The sequence below is a fragment of the Hibiscus syriacus genome, unplaced genomic scaffold, assembly GCF_006381635.1.
Source record: "Hibiscus syriacus cultivar Baekdansim isolate YM2019G1 unplaced genomic scaffold, ASM638163v2 tig00110777_pilon, whole genome shotgun sequence".
Lineage (NCBI taxonomy): Eukaryota > Viridiplantae > Streptophyta > Magnoliopsida > Malvales > Malvaceae > Hibiscus > Hibiscus syriacus.
Window position 1 is genome coordinate 2,312,967 of NW_024062858.1, and position 22,678 is coordinate 2,335,644.

A 22,678-nucleotide genomic window follows, 5' to 3' on the forward strand; every position below is an offset into this window, starting at 1 on the left:
GATGCCATCTTACAAAAATCCAGAACCTTTGAGCATGATTTGAGCAGAGAGTTATAGTCGGTGGTTGAACGACGATCGGTCGATAATAATAGTGACGAAGAGATGAAGAAGAATTGTTCCAGGGAGAGAAAAGATCCCCCTTTCTACCTATCATAGAGGTTTATATATTGATTCCGTTCACATGTTAGTGTCGGTCTTTTAAGTCTATGATCATGATTACTATGTATAAGACAACAAAGTGTATAAATACGGCTGTCATTTAATAGATTTAATCACGACAAATCTTTCGGATTTGTCAAATGTCTCGTCGAGGATTACGAAATTATCTTTCCAGAGGTATAACAAAATTACTTCTCCGGATGTATAACAAGAAACAGTAGTGTATAAACATCATCCTTCTATATATGTATCTATATATATGAACAAATACAAATTTCTGTTGCTCTGCCATGTTATTTACATCCTACATGGAGATTGTATCGTAGAGGAGAGTAAATTGTCCCAGAAAATAAGATAGAATTATTTATCAGGAACTGACTTCTGGTTTATTTAGCATTAACTGTATAAGATTTCCATATGCCAAGTTGACACTACTGATATTTTTGCCATTACCTTATTACTCAAGCAACTCATGCCTCTTGGAGTTGCCGCATTCTTCAGTCTTCGCAAACCTTCCGCGGATCCTCGGTTGATTATCAGCAAAGCCTTCCTGCAAGCATACTGGACAAAGCGAAACATATCACGAGTTTGATACAAAAGTCGGGGAAAGGATCATTAAATTAACCATGGAAGTTTGTACATGTCCTCCTTGTTTGATTGTAAAAGCTAGGGAACAAATGCAAGAGCTATTCATGGGGAATGAAATACCTTGATTTTCCTTCCAAAGTTCCTCTTTGTCTTCTTATTCCTGTATCTGGAAAGCTTTTCCCTTCGATCCTCGGCGGAAAAGCTGCTGACAATTATCGGTCGCTCCGGAGACGAGCGGATGGTGCTCACATTACCATTGCCAAGAGTCTGTCATAATAATTCAATACCAATGACCAAAAACATCTAAAAGATTCTTAGTTGCTAGACGTTTCAAAGACACAGATGCTCAATTCTCAACTTTAAGTTGACGAGTGACATAATGCTGTTGAGTTTTGTCAAAGGAAACACTGTATTTTTCCAAGCAAAAGAAAGAACATGTTTGAATTCTTGACATCCTAAACTATGGTGCATCGGAAATCAAGTCTTGAATCAGATTAGTTTTAAGATACTAACCTGTATATCTCCTTCACTAAATGCTCTCCTCATTCCGAAAGCAGGACCGAATTCCATTCCAGGGAAATCCAGAAAATTAGGCTTGATCACGGCCCCTTTCATCCACTCCATTGAGCTTAAACAACCCGAGCTGACACTCTTCTGGAACGGTAACAACATATCGGTATCGCAGTGCACTTCACTTCGAAGATATCGGTTTTCGTCAGTCTTCAGAAGATCAAGGACGTCGGAAAGTGGTGTTTCTATCACGGCTTGTGCCATCAGATCCTTTTCACACTCATAGATAACCTCTAAAAGCTGCTCATTTTGGATTGATTCAACATCTGCTGCCTTGAGTCCTTGGGACATTAATGAGATGTCACCTAGTTCTTCAATGATGGGTTCCGGAGCTTTGAACAGATCACCTTCTCCTCCAAGGTCGTACTCCGATATCGTCGAGACCCGAACCGAATTATTCTGCATTAGGCATCAAGAAATACAAACAAACATTATTAATTGTACAGATTCTGAATTGCCCTACATAAAACTTCTAGATTCTAGTGTAAATGTCATCAACAGACACCCAACTTGGCTCATTTTAATATGCTCTTCTTTCCCATTTACGCTCAAACAAATCAAAGAACAAAAAATAGTTGCTTTTTCCTTTTCTCTGTGTATAAATGGCTTGAAAAGTGAAAACCCCAATAGCCAGTTCACACCAAAAGTTGAAGAAATTGGATAGAATCTTCAAGAACAAGGAACCCATGACATGGAAATCATTTTCCAACTTTTTCTTTGTTTTCTTTCCTTTTTTTTAACTGATCCAGCATGCCAATATACTTTCATTTCAGTCACACAGAATTTTATGAATTTTTATAAATTTTTTATTATCAATAGAAAATATAAAAAAAATTAAAATATATGATAAATTGAAAATTTTGGAGACGACTGTTCTAACTGTCCACCTCCGTCCATCCCTGATTTCAGATGGTTGCTGAGACTGTGTTTTAAGAGGCATACAGCATCATGGCTGAAGCTTCCAAATCACTTTTCTTTTTTCTGTCATCACAAGGGAATATGAAACAGAAAATTCCAGAAATGACTCGAGGATACTCAATTCTTCAAATTCAGGTAAACAAAACTAGACTCAGTCAAACAAATGCAGAGAACATTAAAGAGAAGAGAACAAGGGAAGTGAGATAAAGAAATCAACGACAGAGATTGAGATATTTAGTACTGTGAAAGCATTGGATTTCTGGGTTTTGAAGCCATCTTCAAACTGCTGAAAATCCTGAGAAAAGTTGTGCATGTAAGAGGAAAACAGCCCTGTTTCTGCGTACATGTTCTCGTCCACAAAGCACACTCTCCTCGATTCTTCAGAATTCAAACAATGAACGAGAGACATGACTCACTAGGAAAAACGTAGAGCAATAAAAGCAGAGCAGCCAAAATGGTAGATTGAGAATTTTTGGTTGGGTGTTTGGCCTCGGATGTAGCACTTAAATAAGCAAGACAACTTTATGTACCTTTAATAAAATAAGATATAATTAGAAACATTGCATTGTACAGTTTGGTGGAGAATTTCAACCTTGTTCATTGAAACTTTGACAAAAAAACAAAAAAGGTGGGGCACAGGGAATGTGCCTCTTTTCAGTGATGCCATTGCATTGTACACTTTGGGGTGGCCACGTGGCAGTGCCATAAGATATATCCTTAAATTTCCCACGTTTGGAAAGTCGAAATTCTAACGGACACTGTAGAGTGAGGCTTCTCCTCCAATTAGAAACATTGAAATCTAAATTATTATTCTATTCGATGAATAAAAATAACATTTCAACATTTTTATATAACAAATATAGATTTATTACGCTTAAATTTTAATGTAAACATTTAGCATATTATGAAGTCCTTAATTCGGCTGGTATCAAATGTTAATTAGATATCGATTTGGTCAGGAAATAATTAAGATAGTCTTATCTTAAATTACAATTAATAATATTATAAGAGTATTTTTCATATTTTTATACTTTTATATAATTTTTAGATAAAATAATGAAAAATTGAAATTAAAATACGAGATTAATGAAACAAGGTACAAATCTTTTATCACTTAATCTATGATCATTTGTTGAACAAATTTTCAAAAATACATCTTTCGATTAAATAGTTTCATTCGCCCACGTTGCAAGTGTGATAAAATTTAGTAACAACTATTAAAACGAAAACCACAGGATTGCATATGTGCCTGTGGACATAGGCACATTTGTTGGTGGGAGGGGTCAGGGCCTTCCAAACTTTGATAGTTATCATTTTAAATCACTAATAGGTTCGAAATAATTAAAATTAAATCATGATTTTTTTTTAAGATTCTACTCATTTTAAAATTAATGAAATCAAATCTCTATTCTCTTCATTTTTATAATTTAATTATTTTTAAAAATTGAATAACTTAATCCTCTATTAATTTAATCGCTTAAGATAAATATAAGTGTCTAAACTATATTTTTTTCTCTCATTTATGTGCCTAAACTTTTTTTGGTCAATCCGGGTGTCTAACGTTACAAACATTACCATTTTAAGTGTTTCCACCGTAACAGGTGTCAACATTCAAGTAATTTTGAAAATTTAATGCTTTTAAATAAAACTTAAAATAATATTATATTAAAAATCTTATTTTTTTTCTAAAATTACAAAAAAAGTAAAAATTCCCTAAAAATTTCTAAAATCAACCCCAAAATCCCTAACCCTAACATATCATCTCTCTTACCAGCCACGACCACTGCCATCGATGATGTCCTTATCATCTCCCTTTTAGACACCGTCATCTTTGCCGTCAATATGGCCGTCGAGATTGCAATTTAAACACCTAAATAAGAAAAAAAGTATTATTTAGACAATTTTTTTTATTGAATCTAACTTAATCTAACTTCAACTATGTTGACTTTGGAAAAGAATAGTTAACCTACACATGTTACAAATTCGATGCCTGTGTCATGTCGTAGGGCAGCACTTGACATAAAAAAATAATGTGAAAATGGTTCAATTCAGTCCCACCACTTGACACAGCCGCTATTTTTGCAGTGGACTTTACCAGAAAATGTCTTAGCTGATTGCATCCATTTTCATTTTGGAGAACAATGGAATTGGGCAGTACATTTCCCTTTTAGCTGACTTGAAAAAGAAAACTTTACATTTGTTAATGGAGGAAGTGAACTGAATCTAACCACCTTATTGGTAGCTATGAAGCATTTGCTTTACTTATTATGACACCTATGGACAAACGCATAATTTTATGTTAGGAGCGAGTTTATAAAATTTTAAGAACAAAAATAGATATACACATAAAAAAAATTTAAAACATAAAAGAATTTAAAAATTTTAGATGATGACTGTCTCCTTTCACCCTCCTAATCCATCTCTATGATACAAGTGTTGTTGCTGCCTCACTTTGTCTTTGTCTTTGTCTTTGTCTCAAATTGGAATCAAACAATCTAATAATTATTCCCTTTCTGTTCAAACTAAGATGGCTTCTTTTAAAAGAAACTAACTCGATGTAGTAAATGGCATATTGGTAAATGGGACCCCAAACTTGATGCCACTTCATGGATTCTTCGGGACCAAGAAAAGACAAACAAAAAATGAATAAATTTAATACTAATGCCACTTCTTGTTTGTTCCCGTTTTTTTTATTGATATGATAAAAAAAATTTACGTTTATTAAATAGTAATTTTGATTTCTATTTTTCGGAGAACTTTGACCCTAAATAATTTTATTTTTGAGTAAAATAGTTACTAATCACTACATTTATAAGATTCCCAGTTATTTTGATATTGAATATTCATATCTACACATATAAATTGTTCGAATCCGATATCTCATGAAATAATAACACTCTTAATCACTTAGATAGTTTGATTCATACTTATAAAACACTTAATTATGAGTTAAATTTAAATTTGAAAAACACGACTAACATAAACATGTGTTTCTCGATTTTTTTTAATATTTAAACCTTTTAGATGCTATCCGTTTTAGTTTTCTGTCCCTTATAAATACCTCGCCTTTGAAAATAATATTATCCTGAATTCTTTAGTAAGATAGAAGGACGTCAAAACTTTAACCTCGAAACATTTTCCTATATATATTAGGAAAATAATTATATTTGTAAGTAAGATAATGCGCATGAAGATTGGAAACTTTATTTAAGATAACAACAGCTAAAACCTTAAATTACATTTTTAAATGAATAAGAGCCCATGCCCCGAAATTAGAAAATAAAACTAACAGAAAGCTGATTTCTGTATTTGTGGCTCCCAAAATGGAGGAGAATCCAGAGGGAAACTTGAATGGATACGAATGGTGACACTTACAGCCTCCCATTCACATGATCTTTGCATTTGAGAAGTCCATATTAGGATTCTGCAACATGAACTGCTTTAGCAGTGCCTGTTTCTGAATCTCATCACTTGTTGGAAGCCCCATTGCCTTCTGCCTCTGGTCAAACTACACAGTACCACAGGTTGTCAACAACCATAGATGAAGGCTATGATGTAAACAATGTTAAGAAATGTTAAAGAATATAAAGTTAAATCTTATACGTCCCCCTTGGTCTATCCTCACGTCCATTTTAAGGATTACTTAAATCAGGACGATTTTACTACTAAGGTAATTTTTCCTCTACGACAGAGTCAAGACTTTATTTTATTTCCATTAGTTTGTTCCGATCATTGCTAACATTTCATTTTAAAGTAATATTATTTTCAATAATAATAAAAAAAAACCACAATGCAATAGATCATAAAAGAAGTAGAAATGCAATTAGATATGTTAAAGAGAAACGAAAAGTAAGTACCATGAGCTTCTCCACGGTTCGTCGTGTTTCGGGATCTAAGTCGGATATTCTGCTGCTCTCTGGTTCAACTTTTCCTGTGTCGATTTCTGGTTCTCCTTTAATCAAACACTTCCACCACTCCAATTGGTTTTGCTTCGATAAAACGATTGAGATTGAATCATTATCCTCTGCAATATGTGTGCTAAGATTTTTAGATTAACAACATTCCATATTCTAAAAATCAATGTGGAATTCAGCATAAATCATACCCATGCTCCAGTAGCAATCATCAGGTTTTATCACTTGGAAAAGGTATCCCTGACAATAAAAGAAATATGCTTCTTTGATGTTAGCCAAGTAGGAGTCTTGGATTCAAATAGTAGTTCGCTATCGAAATAGTGGTCGTCATATAACGGTAATAATATCATCTGAAACTGCTATTTGTACAACTTTAATATCCGTAATAATCGTAATAACACAATGTAGCTAAAAATATGGCCGTGACCGTAATTTAAATATCTGGTAAGAGCTATTTGAAAGCATAAACACCAACTTACATCAATAACAGGAGGTTGGCCCTTGAGTCCAACTTTTAGATAGCTCTTCCTCGTCTCACAATCCACTAACTTTGATCTTGTTCCAGGTGGAACTGGAACAATAACAGTGACCTCTTGTATGGTCTGAGTCCAAGAGTATCTCTCAAAATCAAGGCCATTACCTTTGTTTGGAGCTGTCCAACCATTTAAAATCAAGAGCATTATTATTATTAATAACAACAAGAAGGAGAAGATGATTAAAAGAACCTTATTAGTTTGATTAAGGTGTTCACCTTATATGAATTCTTTTGGAGATCATTTTATATCTATTGTTTGCGAATTTTTTAATAAAACAAAATAATTTCTGTGCGGAAAAAAATGTAGAAATATGAACCTCTTAAGTTAGGGTTAGTCTGTTTATCCTTTCCATGGGCCTTTGTCGGCTCCTTTACCGCTTCCTTTTTCATCTTCTCTTTCTCCTTTTTCTTTTTCTCCTCCGCTTCAATCTTTTTCTTGCAATACTTCTCCTTGGCAACTCTCACAACCGCCGCGACCTCGCTATCCATGTTCTGTTTTCCAAGAAAATCACTCTCTTCCGCAACGAAATCAAAAACTTTCTCTAGGAAACCGATAGTGTTCGATGAATCGAAGCTCGCGTTGAACAATGCCGGTTTACGAGAAGGCGGTGAAGAAGCGGAGGGCTTCGCACCTTCTTGTTTGACCTCGGAGATTATTGCCATGGCTCTAGCTATATCAGGAATAGGATACTTGGCAACACCTTGTAAGGGGTTTATATATAGGTAATGGATGTCATGGGACGTGAGTTTGAAGATTTCAACCGAGACTTCAGCCATATAAATGTGTAAGGAAAACAACATATTGAAAGGGATATATACCAAATTTAACGTTCAATCAAAATTGACCTTAGAAAAAATCAGCTATGACCTTAAGAATAATACAAAATAAGATGAAATTTACAAGATAAATAGCTTTTTAGCAATTAAATGTACTTACTGAATTTGTTGTTATTGTTTTTTTAATAGAATAAGACGATTATAAGGTAATATTTGTTCATAATTTTTTTAACTTATTAACAACGCATACACACCCAACTAATGATATTGCCCGAACCCATATCTCCAGGGCGATCAATATTCTATTTTATCACTGAGGTCATTTGACGGATTCACATTTATTATTATTTTACTTGTATTAGTACATGTATTATGTATAAAACCAATTTGTTATATTATGCAAAATATCAATACATTTTCGAGAATAATGGCATTTATAATATCTTTTATTCGTCTTCGATGTTCGGTCAAGTAGGCAAGTTGAAATCTGATCATAAAACGAATACAAGTTATTTTGGGTTCAAACCAAATATACTAAATTTTAATCTCGAGTTATGTTTAAATTTGAATCGAATAATTTTGCACACCCCTAATTTGAGTCAACTAAGCTTCATCGTTTCCTCGGCTTAGCAAAGAGCGTCGTTTCTTAGGATGGTATCTTTAAAGAGGTTGAGACATTCTTAAAATCGTCGCAAAGAAGGTGAGGATCAGGAATCAGACTCGGATCAACTGCTACAACAATGCTCGTCTTATTAACATAGCTTTGGAAATGAACGGTCAAAGCCTGCAATTCATTAAATTCAAACACACCTTTAATAATTTCGAACAGAGAAAAAGGGTAAACTACGTATTTAGTCATTTAGTTATTCAAATGGTTTCATTTTGGTCATATTATTATTTTTTGAAAATTATGTCTAACGTTCCGTTTTAGTTTTATGTTGGTCATCATTCGTGAAAAAATTAACAGAACTATGGATATGTCATTTAAAAAAAAATCAATGATGACATGACCTTACCTTATGGTGACACCATGGATATACGCAAGATTTTATGTTAAAGTTGGCGAACTTCTAAAATTTTAAGAGGGAGACGAGCTTAAAAAATTTAGGAAGGGTAAAAATAGATTTTCAACAAAAAATACAAAGAAAATATCTAAAGTATATAGGGATTTGAATTTTTCAGGGGTGACTGCCCCCCACTCGGCCCCTATCGGTCTACCCTTGAGTGACACGATAACATCGCCGTTAATTTTTTAATGTCTGGTAACCAAAATGAAACCAAAACATAACGTTATGTATGATTTTAAAAAAGAAATAATTAATTGACCAAAATGGAACCCACATGAATATTTGAGTGACAAAATATGTAGTTTACACCCAAAAAAGGTAAATTGCATAAACGACGATGATTGTTTTGTTACTTGTCAATAATGTTTAACCGTTTTGTTACTTTTAAAACTTCAGTGGAAGAAAAAAAAGAACTTATTCATATTTCAGTGTTCATTTATGCAGTTTATCCAATATAGACTATAGAGATAGATACCTGTGGATGGCCATAAACAGTGGGAGCGATGAAAGCAATGGGATGACCAAAGAAGCTAATTTCTTCCAGTGGTCCAACAACATTTGATATGGACATTGTAGTGTTGGAAAATACTCTATATGCCAAACATGCAGAAACCTTGGATCCAAATAACTTAACGACGACATTGTTGGTCATGTATGTGCAGAAAGCTTGGAGGGAGAGCTTTTTCCTATCGACGATTGCTTTAGCTTGACGAAGGTAATCTAAAGGATCAATTGGTAATGCAATGGTGAAAGGGATGAAAATGAATCCGAATTTATTAACCCATTTGGCCTTTGATTTCTTCCTCATCATCTCAGCCATTGCCTGGATCCCTACAGCTTTTCTGATATTCACCAAAACAGTTGCTCTCAGTCGGATGTTTATGGGAAGATTTTGGGTATCAACTTCACCTGCTCAATTAATAACATTCTACATATCAATAATTCTTTACTTCACACCAAATTAAAAAAACTCACCATATTTTCGATTTAGATATCGTGAGAGACCAGCTTGAGTTATTCCCAACATGACATCGTTAACTGTCTAGTAAATATCAAGCCTATCATCTTCAAGATATGTACTTGGTAATCATTTAATACAAGTGAAGGTTACTTTGATTTCTTCCTCATCATCTCAGCCATTGCCTGGATCCCTACAGCTTTTCTGATATTCACCAAAACAGTTGCTCTCAGTCGGATGTTTATGGGAAGATTTTGGGTATCAACTTCACCTGCTCAATTAATAACATTCTAAATATCAATAATTCTTTACTTCACACCAAATTAAAAAAACTCACCATATTTTCGATTTAGATATCGTGAGAGACCAGCTTGAGTTATTCCCAACATGACATCGTTAACTGTCTAGTAAATATCAAGCCTATCATCTTCAAGATATGTACTTGGAAATCATTTAATACAAGTGAAGGTTAATTAGAGTGAAATGTACCATGTCCATCGCATTCTTCACTAGTTTTATGTCGTCCAAACTCACTGTTCGGTGGACGATCCTCTTCGGATTATGCTCAACGCCGAACAATCCTTTTATAGGAGTCTTGGTGTCTTTTCATAAACAAAATTGCCGCCATAAACACCGAAAGATCCAACACCGTGTTCGAGATTAGCCTTAACACTGACCAAATATCTCTCCAGTTTCTCCGATAATCGACCTGTTTTTGCATCGGAAGAGTAGGCAAGGCTCCAGGATCGGATGACTTCCGGCAACAAGCGAATAGAATAGAAATGAGAGACATGCCGTCACCCATGGAATGGTGGATCCGCAAGATGGCGACGGCCTCGGCCTCCAGCTTTTTAAGGTTGAGAATGTGAAGCTCCCACAATGGTTTGGAGATGTCCATAGGAATTGTGGTGAGATGTGAGATGTAGTCTTCAATAAACAGGGTTGGAGACTCCATTTTAGTGTCTACCACGGGGACTATAACATGGTTGTCCAAATCTACTTGTGTCTTAACCCATTTCTTTTTGACCCCGTTAATCACCTATTAATAATATTTTCAGAACATAGTAATGCATTGGAAGATATATCCGTCGAAAATAATACTACTGTAAAATAAAATGATAGCACCGACCGGAAATAAATTAATGAAATCAAAATAACGTTTTAACTATGTCGTGGAAAAATCACTATCTAAAAAGTAAAATCGTCATGATTAATTTAATCTTCGAAATAAACGTTGTCTCGTGAGATTAACATGATGCTTCAAAATTTATACACTCAAAATCTAGAGCAGAAACTGATAAAACTATTCTTCTCGTAACTTTGAATAAAAGAAAGAATTTAAAGAACTTTTAAGACAGATTTGTGTCTGAATGGATTGAAGTGAGTACAAAAATTCTGTATTTATAGACTGAAAGAAGGACTAAAAGTGACTAGAAATCATCACATTAATTCCAGTTAATTGACTCTTTTAGCCTTAATTTAATACCATTCTTTATACATTAACATTAAAGAATTTAAATATCCTTTAAATTTAAATTATTAAATTATAATATAATGTCTAAAATGATTATTTATTTTTTTGAAAGTACTTTTTGACAGGAACATTAAACGTTGTCAAATAATTTAAAGGATAAACCCGTATTTAGTCACTTAACTGTCACTTTGGTTCCGTTTTGATCACCAACATATTTTTAAATCATCACTAACGTTACGTTTTGATTTCATTTTGGTCACTAATCATAAAAAAATAACGAGATTCAAGCTCACACAGGGTGCTACAACATGATCATCCTTGACCACTGGATCAATTAATGGATCTCAACAATAGTGACGCTTTTAAAAAAGAAATAGTTAAGTGATCAAAACGAAACTACGAATAGTTGGATGACTAAACACAATTTATTCTAATTTAAAATAATTTCTTAAAAACATTTCTACATGACACTTTTCAAAACCAATACTAAACATGTAAAAAGGGGGGGGGGGAGGGCTAGAAGAAGAGAGATTGAGTTGAATTTCTTACGAGCAACTTGGAGGAGAAACGAGGATGGCGAAGCAGAGTCTGGTTTAGTCCCCGTTTGAGAATCACAGGATCAATACTAGTCTTGCATCCCATCATGACTATAACGCAACACCTGGTTTTTGGTTCAAGAAACAACCGAGAGCCAGGACTCAACACCACATACTCCCATCCCTTCTCCTCCTTTTTTGCCTACTTCTTCTATTTCTCTTCTACCACTATCCATTGTTATACTTTTTTTTCCGAAAAATCGGAGTGATTATAAGGAAGTATTTGTTTAGAACTTTCTTAACCTATTGACAACGCACGTATATCCTACAAACGCAGTTGCTCGAACTCAAGATCTCTAGAAAAAATAACTGTTTTCTTTTATTACTGAATTCGCCAAACGGATTCATCCATTGATATACTTGAAGCTTAATGATTTGCAGTTCTAAATGAAAACCAAAACTAGAATATGAAGGGATGGGAGTAGGTGGGCATAAGATGATGCCTGCTTGCTGATTTCAGTTGATTTAAAATAACTTGAGGCTTATGTCATTGACGATGTGAGCTGAGTTTAATTACTCACCTAATTTGTTATAAAAGAGTTGACTATTTAAATAGATAACAATGGATGGTTCAAATAACCCTTTTTTTTAATATTTCACTCCACGTCATCAAATTATCGACATTCAACATTCGGTTAAAAAAACTTAAAAAAACGATAATATAAGTGAATATATATTTTTCAAATCAATCTGATAGTTTATCCTTTAAAATATGATATAATAGGCCTAGTGGTCCAAATACAAATAAAATAAACAAAAATTGAACCAAGTAATCTAGACTTTGCAAAAATGGGTCAAACGATTCAAAACATAAGGCCCCGTTTAGTTCACGGATTAAAACATTCCTGTCAGGAATCTTTTTTTCCCTTTTTAACTTACCTACGTTTGGATGGATGTTATTCCCAAATAAGGGTAAATATTGAATACCACCAGTAGTTTTTCCCCTTGTTTTACTGGGAATGTTAATCCCTCAGCTTTCTTAGGTATTTTAACATTCCCGTCCCCCTTGGCTAAAATACCCTTTTCCCTGTTAGTTTGCTTCTACAAAGGAAAACATTGCATCTTCTTCGATTTGGCGAGAGCTTCCCGTTATCTTGCTTCTCTCTGTTAGTTTGCTTTGGAGCTTTACGGAGAGAGTTGTTGCATTCTTCTTCTTCTAGGAACGACCACGACAAGGTCGCGTTCGCCGTTCACGCGACGTTTCTTTCGGTCGGTTTCGCCCTCACTGCCATTGGGCCTGCTGCTTTGGGGACAATGTTTTCTCTTCTACCTCTACTGGTATTCGCTTTTCTTCTCTTTCTAATTTGATTGCTACTATTACTTTTTCAATTCCTTAAAAAATATTTTTGGTTTTTAGACGAGGTAGGAACTGATAATTGGAACAAATTCGAAGACCATTACGCGTTTGTCTATACCAATCCCAAGAAAGGGTCGAAGAAAGTTTTGGTGAAATGTCTGGTTATGAATAGAAAATTGCTTGTCGAGACTTTGGCTGAGAATAGTTCTCAACCCCTTCACCTTGAAATCGAGTAACTATATTCTCTTTTGCTCTCTTATTTGTTTAATTTTTGTGGTTTAAATCAATGTATTTTGGAGTTTCATTGACTGTTGTAGTATTGATGACTATGTTGGAGAGAATACAAGTGGAAATTACTCTGCCTTGCACAAGAATTTAGAGAAATTAGTGAATGGTTTGGAAAAAGAAGTAATATCCAAGTTAGACTGCTCAGCAGTTGACCCTCCAAGGTAATTAAGCAAATTTAGTCTTTGTCGTTATTGATGTCGAGCAATTCTTAGCTGTAGTTTTAGCGTATGTAGTTCTCTACAAATGGATGTTTTTTATTATGTTCAGATACGAATAAGATTTCCTGATTTAGGCAAGGTTTACTAATAAGTTTTTTACCCCATTTTGCCGGATTAGAGAACAACTTATTTGCATATTAGGTCAGAACAGAAAATCATTGATTGCTCTGATATAATATTATATGAAACCTAACTATGTTATAGACTTCTGAAGTTCTGAGCATGTTAAATTTGTATCTAAGGAAAATAAAGAATAAATGGGAAAAAATTAGTTATAGATTGGTAGTTTTATGTTTCTTTAACTTCTTTAATGAAACATTTCCATTAACTTCCTAACAGTGGCTCGTATGATCATCAAAATTATAAAACTTCCTATACAGGGTTGTTGTCCCACCTGTTCTAAACTTAATATTGTGGTTTGAGTCTTGATATTAAATTTTATTTATGATTTTTTATATATATTTATAATTTTAAAATTATTTTATATGAAGTATCCTTGTCGTCCCTGTACCCTGTAATTTTAAAAATTGTCATTTCCTATCCCCGTTCCCATCCCCGTCCCCGTATCTGTATCAGTGCAACATAGAGGGGCTCTGATCTTGGGGTTCATTTCAAGGTATTATCGTCAAAACTGATGGAATTTGATTTAACTATTGCATATTGATATTAAGTTCTGAGTTTTTGTTGGATTGTTATTCATAAATCTATGTGTCATGTACAGTTGAAGAACCAGTAAATTATTCGATGCTAGTAAATGAAGAATCAAATCACAGCATGTAAATACATTATATTTAAGTCTTTTATATTAATGGTATTTGTTAAAGATGTCATAGTATTATAGTATCTAGAATCGAATGGTCATCGTAGTTAACAATTCTATTAAATGATTGAAGGCTACTGTTAAGAGGATCTTTTTATGTGATTTGATTAATAATGGTATTTGTTACACTGTTTCAGATTATATTTGCACTTTTGATCCTGCATTTTACTTCTCATAGCATGCATTCTAAGCTTGTTTTTGTGTGATTTCTGACCTTAAGTAGATAGAAAAGAGTTGGATTTATCATCTTGGTCAAATCTCTTAAATTAGCATTGGGTCTTTAATACAATGGTTTTTGCTTGTTTGATCAAATTGGGGTACTAATTTAGTCTTTGAAGCTTGCTAAACCTTGATTATGTTCTTTTGGTGCATAAAGAGTTGAAGGAGGTATAATGATGCTCACTGAGTCCAAATTTTTGTAACCTGGTAAACACTCGGAATGATGAGATGAACTAGCTGTTTCACTCACAATCAGACAAAGCATAAACTGGAAAAGGCATAATTTATGATAAAATAAAAGATTTAGACTTGAAACACTTAGGTAAAGTGACAATGCCTTGTGATGCAAATGTATCGTTTTAATAAAAAATTAAGCTATTAATATGAAACCCGTCATCAGTGTTTAAGCATGCTTTGTTTATGGCTATTATCCTTCACAATTTGACGGTTATGGTGCTAATTAGTTTTTTACTAATGGAAAAATGAGAGTAAAAACCTGGAAAGAAAATAAACTCTAAATGTGCTTGGCAGGAAGGGAAGGGAGAGGAAAGAAAATAGAATGATGACTATTTTTCGTCTTAATGCATAAAAGCAATTCATTCTAAGTTGTAACGATAGGGGATTAGTTTTCTACTTTCAAGTCCAATGTGGTTTGGAGACACCCTCAGTTAACACACACAAAATATTGAAGTTAAATGGACTTTGGTTCTGATAAGAATTTCAGATTCAAATTTAATATAGAAACATGGCATTGTGTATAGTGGCAAAGTGGCTTGTATAGTTGGTTGGTTCTAGTAGTTTGGACGTTCAATTTGTGTCATCTTTGAGCATGTACTGAATCTTGTCATCTTGAACTTCTTGCAAGTACCGAAACTGACGTCATAGTTTGACCATTGAATATTGATGTCAATTGATTCTATTCGGTGTTACCGTAACTTTTATCTTTTGTCTATACAATGTTCTTTCATTTTGCAGGTAAGCATCTTCACACCAGGGTTTCAAGCTCTAACTTCTATGCCTATGGATGATTCAATGAGAAGGCAAACGTGACCATTGGTGTTCAAGGTTGCCGTGTGTGTGTGTGTGTCAGTGTGTGTGTGTTTGTTAGTTAAGAACATGTTGTTTCTATTTGTTGTCATACCACAATGAAAGAAACATCATTACATAACATATAATACATATGTCATTTACATCTTTAAATTTGACTACACTTTTGATTACAATTAGTAAAAAAAGTACTTACTTGCATATAATGAAAGATTTACAATGTTTTGCTGTTGACTATGCCAATTTGGAGTTTATTTCTTCTATGTTTCATTGGTAAAATCTACATTACAAAATGGCATAACCCATATTTGCCATTAGTTTCGTTTCTGAGAGGAAGAAAACTTCTATAGCTCTAAGCCGTATTTGTTTTGTATGCAAGATTTACACATGATCCATTGAGACATCAGGAAAAACAATGTTTTATTTATTTAAGCATTACAAAAAAAATAATGGATTTTAAAGCACAATGAGAAATAATATTTTATTAAAATATTAACAAAGATAATGATGAATGACGGAGAAATATAAAATTATAGATAATATGATTTTTAGTGTTATATTTTCTTACTTATTTGAATTATGTTTTTGTAATAAAAATTAATGAGATAAATAATAATGATAAAATATGCATAATTAAGTATAAATATAAAAGATAAATAAATAAATTATTGTATATAAAAGATATAATAAATATTATATCTTAGATAACAAAAATAATTTACATCTTTTTATTATTATGATTATCAATGAAGAATTTCCACAATGTAAACATTTAGTTAAATGTTGATGTAAAATTTTAATATATTTTACATAAAATTATGTAAAATTTAATATTAATTAAATTAAAATAATACATGAAATATTTAAATACTTAAGTAACATATTATCAACAAATAGAATTTTTATATAAATAATTTTTATTTAAATATTTAGAATTTCACTTGTTAAAAAACAAATATAGAACAAGGACAATTTGGTAAAATATACATTCCATTAATATTTTATTCCTCTAACCAAACATTGTAATCTTACATTCCTGCCAAACAACCAAACACAGTAATATAACATTCCCAGTAATCCTATTCCCTGGTAATCTTTTATTCTCACTGGTAATCTTACATTCCGTGAACCAAACGCACCCTAAGTGATTCAACTAAAGCCCAATGTAAACTTCCAAAGTCTAAAATTTATGAAATCTAAAATCATTTTTAATTCAAAAAATTCGAATAATTAATAAAAAATATATTGATTTTCAGAAAATTAAAAAAGATTTAGCATTATAAAACAATTCATTAATATAAACAATAATATAAATAATCTTATTTATCAACATTTTACTATTTGAAATTAGAATAAAAATGAATTTATTGAAAAAAATTTATAAAATCAAATCCAAAAACTTTGACATAATATAGAAAGCAAGTATATGAAGAAATTTATTAAGGAATATGATAATAATGCTCTTCAAAAAAAGGAATATGATAATAATAGTAAAAATAAAGTATATATCTTAATCTTATGATACTTTAATTTTAATCTTTAATTGATTTCTTTATTAATGGTTTTAAAAAGTTATAAAACATTTAATTTTATATTAGATGAATTTAAACTAATGATTAAAATTAAAAATTAGGGTAAAGTACATAAATAGTCTATATTGCTTTGTTGAGTCCCTCGACTATTAAAAGTTACAAAATAAACCTCGACTATGGGGAGTTGCTTTGTTGAGTCCCTCAACTATTAAAAGTTACAAAATGGTCACTTGACTATTCATTATATTCCAAACTCGTATTTTTCGTTAAAAAATTAACAACATTCTGAGCTGAACGTTAATCTGCTAACTGAGATATGATAAAATTTGATCTCATAGTCTTAAACAACTATCATATTTCAGTCAACATGTCAAAGTCCAGTGTAGAAGGCCATTAATTTTTTAACGAAAAAAGATGAGTTTGGAACATAATGAATAGTTGGGTGACCATTTTGTAACTTTTAATAGTTAAGGGACTCACCAAAGTAACTCCCTATAGTTGAATGACCATTTTGTAGCTTTTAATAGTCATGGACTCAACAAAATAGTACCATGTAGCCAAGGGATCATTTTTGTACTTTACCCTAGAATTGAATGTGTTAATATTGTATTTTTCTAATTCTTAAAAAAATAATAAAAAAATTTTAATTTCAATAATCGATTTAAATAGGCATAATTCCAAAAAAATAGCCATCAACATTTACAAAAATGGTCATTTTGGCCCTTATTTTTTTGGGAGCATTTTGACTGTCAATATTTTACTTTGAGGCAAAAAACTCCATTTATAAATGAAAATTATTAGTTAACATAAAACAACTAAAATGCCCCAGAATAAAGAATAAGTGATAAATTGATTATTATGTCAAATATTATGATCTTTTTTATTCTAAAATAAAACGTTAAGGGCTAAAATACTCCAACAAATAAAATAAGAGGCGAATGACAATTTTGATAAACGTTAGGGGGCTAATTTTGACATTATGCCTTTTAAATTTAACTAATGATTTTTATATAAAATTAATAAATTTTACTTAATATAAACAAATTATATCCTATAGTATAATCCTAAATTGTTAAAAATATTAAAATTGAATTAAGTCATATGCGAGCCTTTTATTAAATCAGGTATATAATGCATATATGATTTGCCCTAATTTTCTTTCTTTTTGTTTGGTAGACGATATTTTTTTTCCTTATAATCTTTATGATTGACGAATAGTAATTTTGACATTAGTCATAGACCGTTAGTATTTATTATTTTTTTATTTTATTATAGCGTATCTTTGTTTTTTTAAAATTTTAAATAATTATACATTTATGACACGTTTTCATATGGTTTTATGACACATTTCAATTGTTTGGTCGTTGTTTTCTTTTATTTTTTTAGGGTTATATTTGATATGGTCATAACTACTCAATATGACACTTATTTGTTATCATTTATTTGTTATCATGTTGATTTTTTCTGCTTTAGATTCTCATATTGAATTTAGATACGTGATTTATGTTTGTGAATAGTTTTTCACGTCACTCAACTCTGATTTGTAGTTTATCGATAATCTTTCAATAGTTTGATCAATTTTTTTGATTCATTTACCGATGTAGTTAGATATATTCGTACATACTTTTTGTTCGAGTTTATTGATCAGTTTACGGTTATAGTTTTAAACTTTAAATTGTAATATGAATATTTTTATTTTTAATAAAACTAGTTGTTTTATATATATATATATATAATGCATATTAATATCTAAAATTAATTTTTATTTTTTTAATAATTTTAAATTTGATTGTGTTTAATTTAAATTAAGAAAATATATTTAATAGAGGTTGGAAGAAAAATAAATGTTGAGTTGAAGCTAAGAAGAGCTTATCTGAGTTCAACCCCAGAAAACTCAACTCATCGGGGGAGGAAGAAAGAAAGACTGTTCAAAAAAAGAAAAAAGAAAAACAGTCGGATGAATTCTTGCTCGGGAAGAAGGCCCAGAATAATGGCTTCTTCATTGTCATTGCCTCAAAATACCATCACCGACATCCTCTCTAGGTTGCCCGTCAAATCCCTAACTCGATTCAAATCCGTTTCGAAGAACTGGGCCGACCTCACTTCAAAACCTGTTTTCATCGCCGCCCATCTCCGCCGTTCCTCTCCTGACCCATGTCTCCTCATCCGCCGCTACCACTCCCAATCCGGTTGGGACTACGGAATCTGGCTCATCACTGACCCAACTCTAAATTTCGGCACCCAGCTGCTTCGTATCCCCTTGGAGGAATCACTCCCTCGCTTCCCCAAAATCGTGGGTTCCGTCGATGGATTGGTTTGTCTCGATATTTCCCCTTGTTATGCTTCTGATTTCGTGATGTGGAACCCTGGAACCAAACAATTTAAACATCTCCCTTCACCATTGATTACCTCCTCCAGAGATAACCCTATTTGGATAGTGTTTCATGGCTTTGGTTTCGATTCCTTTAACAATGATTATAAACTAGTCAGGATCGTTTCCTTTAAGGGAAATGATACGCCTTTTATGAGGGTTGAAGTTTATTCATGGAGGGAAGGGGGTTGGAAGGAGATAGAAGAACGTTTCGAGTTAGCTCTGTTATGTGGAGGGCAAGATGGAGTGGCTGTTGATGGCAGTTTGAACTGGGCGGCCATTGGTTTACAAAGATTCGACGATCGGAAAGTTGTTGTCTCCTTTGATATGGGAAGAGAGGTGTTTAAGACAGTACCATTGCCACCGGTTACTCGGTATGGTAATGTTAAAGTTGTGTCTTACATGGGATTACTGGCTGTTGCTGTATATCCATTAGTTTTTGCTAGCAGTGGTAATAATATGAATCGGTTTGAATTTTGGGTACTAAGTGATTGTGAAGATGGGACGAAAAGATGGACTAATTTGGTTGTGGTTGAGAATTTTTCAAAGTCTTTGGTTCCGGTGGGGACTTGGAGAGACCGTGAGCTGGTGTTTAAATATATGGGAGTTAGAGACAGAGAAGATCAGTCGAGTATCTTTTTGTTTGATCCGGTCGATCAAAGAACTAGAAGGCTTGCAATTGATTGTGTTGATTTCTGTTTTGAAGGTTTCAGTTATGTGGAGAGCTTGGTGACTGTCAATTGAAGAAGCTAAAGGATGGTAGTGGAGCAAAGGCATATCAGAAGTTAGGTCATTTTGGTCTATCTCTGATTGCTTAGGCATTTAGTTTAATTAGGTATAAAACTGCTACAAGGCTTTAGTTGAAGTATCTTCTTTTGTTCCATAAATGAATAGGGATGGATATTGTGTTTATAGTCTTTGGTATATTACATGGTGAACTTAGCAATGCATTGCTCTTTCCTGCAATTATTACATGTTTTCTGATTAGATTTCCTGCATCACTACTGTTTTACTTATTTATATTCTTGTTTGGTGATTTCCTTGGGAAAAACCAAACTAGCATTGCAAATCAGAACTATTCAATCTCGTAGCTATTCAGAACATGTTCGCTCTTTCTCGAGTATATATAGTTGTCGCCATGTGCCGACCCCTAAAAGGATGCCGCTCTTTGGGTAGCTGGAAAGCGTAATACTTTTGGCAGGGGAAACTGCCTTGTTATTATGCTACAGACCTGTGTTTTGGCCCTTAATCTTTTCACATGATTAGTATGCCATTATAACAGAGATTAGTAGACTGTGAACGATGTGAAAATTCTGTGTTTCATATATGCTTTGCTATTTGGCTTGCTTTATCGAAGCTGTTCCTGCAGTAGTTTCTTTTGCTTGAGTCCCTTGCAATGCCCTCGTTTGCTCGCATTTGCAAACAAACTTGTAGCATTGCAGGGGCTACCACTGCTGCCCAGTCCCATTTCCCATTGTTTATTTGGACTTGGCTCTGACTTGAATTTCATGGGAACTTTTCTTTGATTGAATTCCATTGAAAGGTGTAATAAAAGATGGAAATATTTGTCGAAATCAGAGTAATTCTCTGTAATTTCTTATTCTTTTCAATAGGACATATTACATATTTATATACAAATCATCTCTTTAAAGTAGGAAACTATAAGAAAGGAAAAATACTAATCCTAAGAGATATGATCCCTTAAAATAAGAAATTGTAGAATATTTACAGAATCCCTTAATTAAAGGATATTTACATAATCATATATTTCTATAATTCCTAAACTACCCCTCAAGCTGGAGAATATACATTGTATAATACCAGCTTGAATAGGAATTTATTGAAAACAGGCTTTGGCAAAGCCTTAGTAAGAATGTCTGCAACTTGTTCTTCTGAAGGAATGTATGAAAGTGTGGTTGTCTTTTTGTTAACTTGATCGGCAATAAAATGCCTATCAATCTCAACATGCTTTGTCCGATCATGTTGAATTGGGTTCTTGGCTATTTGAATAGCAGATTGATTATCACAAAATTTCAAAGTGATCCTCTTGATTAGTGACAAGTTCTTTCAGTAGTTTAAGTAGCCAAATTCCTTCGTATATTCCCAATGCTAGTACTCTGAATTCAGCTTCAGCACTACTTCTTGAAACGACAGATTGTTTCTTACTTCTCCAAGTTGTAAGGTTTCCCCAAACAAAGGTGCAGTAGCCACTAGTGGATCTCCTTTCAGTAAGGTCTCCGGCCCAACTAGAATCTGTAAAGATTTTAACAGTTCTGTCTTGTGTCTTCTTAAACATTAAACCGTGTCCTGGAGTTTTCTTCAAGTACTTGAGAATTCTATTTGCTGTTGTCATATGCTCTTCAGTAGGATTAGTCATGTGTTGACTTATCACATTTACAGGAAATGTTATATCTGACCTTGTCAAGGATAAATAAATTAGTTTCCTAACTAATCTTTGAAATTTCTCTTTGTCTACTAAGGACCCATCTTCTTTGTTAAATTTCAAGCTTGTCTCCATTGGTGTATCATTCGGCTTACAACCAAGAAAATCAGTTTCTTTGAGTAAATCAAGTACATATTTTCTTTGGTTGATCACAAGTCCTTCTTTTGACCTTGCCACCTCCATTCTTAGGAAATACCTTAGCTTTCCCAAGTCCTTGGTTTCGAATTCCTTATTTAACAACTTCTTCAAATTGCAAATTTCTTCTTCATCATCTCCGGTAAGAATTATGTCGTCCACGTACACAATAAGGATAGCTTTCTTATTTGTAGAAGTTACCTTGATGAAAAGAGTGTGATCGGCGAGGGATTGCTTGTAGCCGTTTTTTAAGATGCCTTTAGTGAACCTCTCGAACCAAGCTCTGGGTGATTGTTTTAACCCGTATAGAGACTTGTTGAGCTTGCACAACAGACTTTAAGCCAGGTGGCAACTTCATATAGATTCTTCTTCTAGCTTGCCATTAAAAAAGCGTTTTTTACATCAATTTGGTGTAATTTCTAATCGCAATTTACAACCAAACTTAGGAGTACTCGAACAGTATTCAGCTTCGCCACAGGTGCAAAAATTTCTGTGAAATCTATCCCATATGTTTGTTAAAGCCTCTGGCCATTAGTCTCGCTTTGTATTGTTGGATGCTACCATTTGAGTTATACTTTACAGTAAAGATCCATTTACAGCCAACAACTTTTTTTCCTTGAGGAAGGTCCGTAACAGTCCAAGTAGCATTTTTCTCCAGTGCACAAATTTTCTCTTCAACAACCCTTCTCCATTTTGAATCCTTTAGAGCTTCAGCTATGCTTGTGGGAACCTGTTCTTTATCCAAGTTTGCT

General features: G+C 33.1%; 3 protein-coding genes and 2 pseudogenes across 3 annotated transcripts; 1 reads left to right on the forward strand and 4 right to left on the reverse strand.

Moving 5' to 3' along the window:
- Positions 1 to 590: 590 nt before the first annotated feature.
- On the reverse strand, positions 591 to 2,691 carry LOC120139927 (annotated as a pseudogene).
- Positions 2,692 to 5,580: 2,889 nt separating this feature from the next.
- On the reverse strand, positions 5,581 to 6,829 carry LOC120140015 (protein BOBBER 1-like). The gene is made up of 4 exons (XM_039155085.1): positions 6,629 to 6,829; positions 6,341 to 6,389; positions 6,093 to 6,259; positions 5,581 to 5,743 (listed from the first exon to the last, which is right to left on the reverse strand). Exons 1-4 carry the CDS (start codon positions 6,827 to 6,829, stop codon positions 5,621 to 5,623), a joined length of 540 nt encoding a protein of 179 aa, XP_039011016.1. The 3' UTR covers positions 5,581 to 5,620.
- Positions 6,830 to 6,951: 122 nt separating this feature from the next.
- Positions 6,952 to 7,461, reverse strand: LOC120140016 (protein BOBBER 1-like). The gene has a single exon (XM_039155086.1). It carries the CDS (start codon positions 7,459 to 7,461, stop codon positions 6,952 to 6,954), a length of 510 nt encoding a protein of 169 aa, XP_039011017.1.
- A 629-nt stretch (positions 7,462 to 8,090) lies between these two features.
- Positions 8,091 to 11,908, reverse strand: LOC120140017 (annotated as a pseudogene).
- A 6,955-nt stretch (positions 11,909 to 18,863) lies between these two features.
- Positions 18,864 to 20,304, forward strand: LOC120139857 (F-box/kelch-repeat protein At3g23880-like). Its single transcript, XM_039154971.1, has one exon. The coding sequence runs from the start codon at positions 18,935 to 18,937 to the stop codon at positions 20,090 to 20,092; it is 1,158 nt and encodes a 385-aa protein (XP_039010902.1). The 5' UTR covers positions 18,864 to 18,934; the 3' UTR covers positions 20,093 to 20,304.
- Positions 20,305 to 22,678: the final 2,374 nt, after the last annotated feature.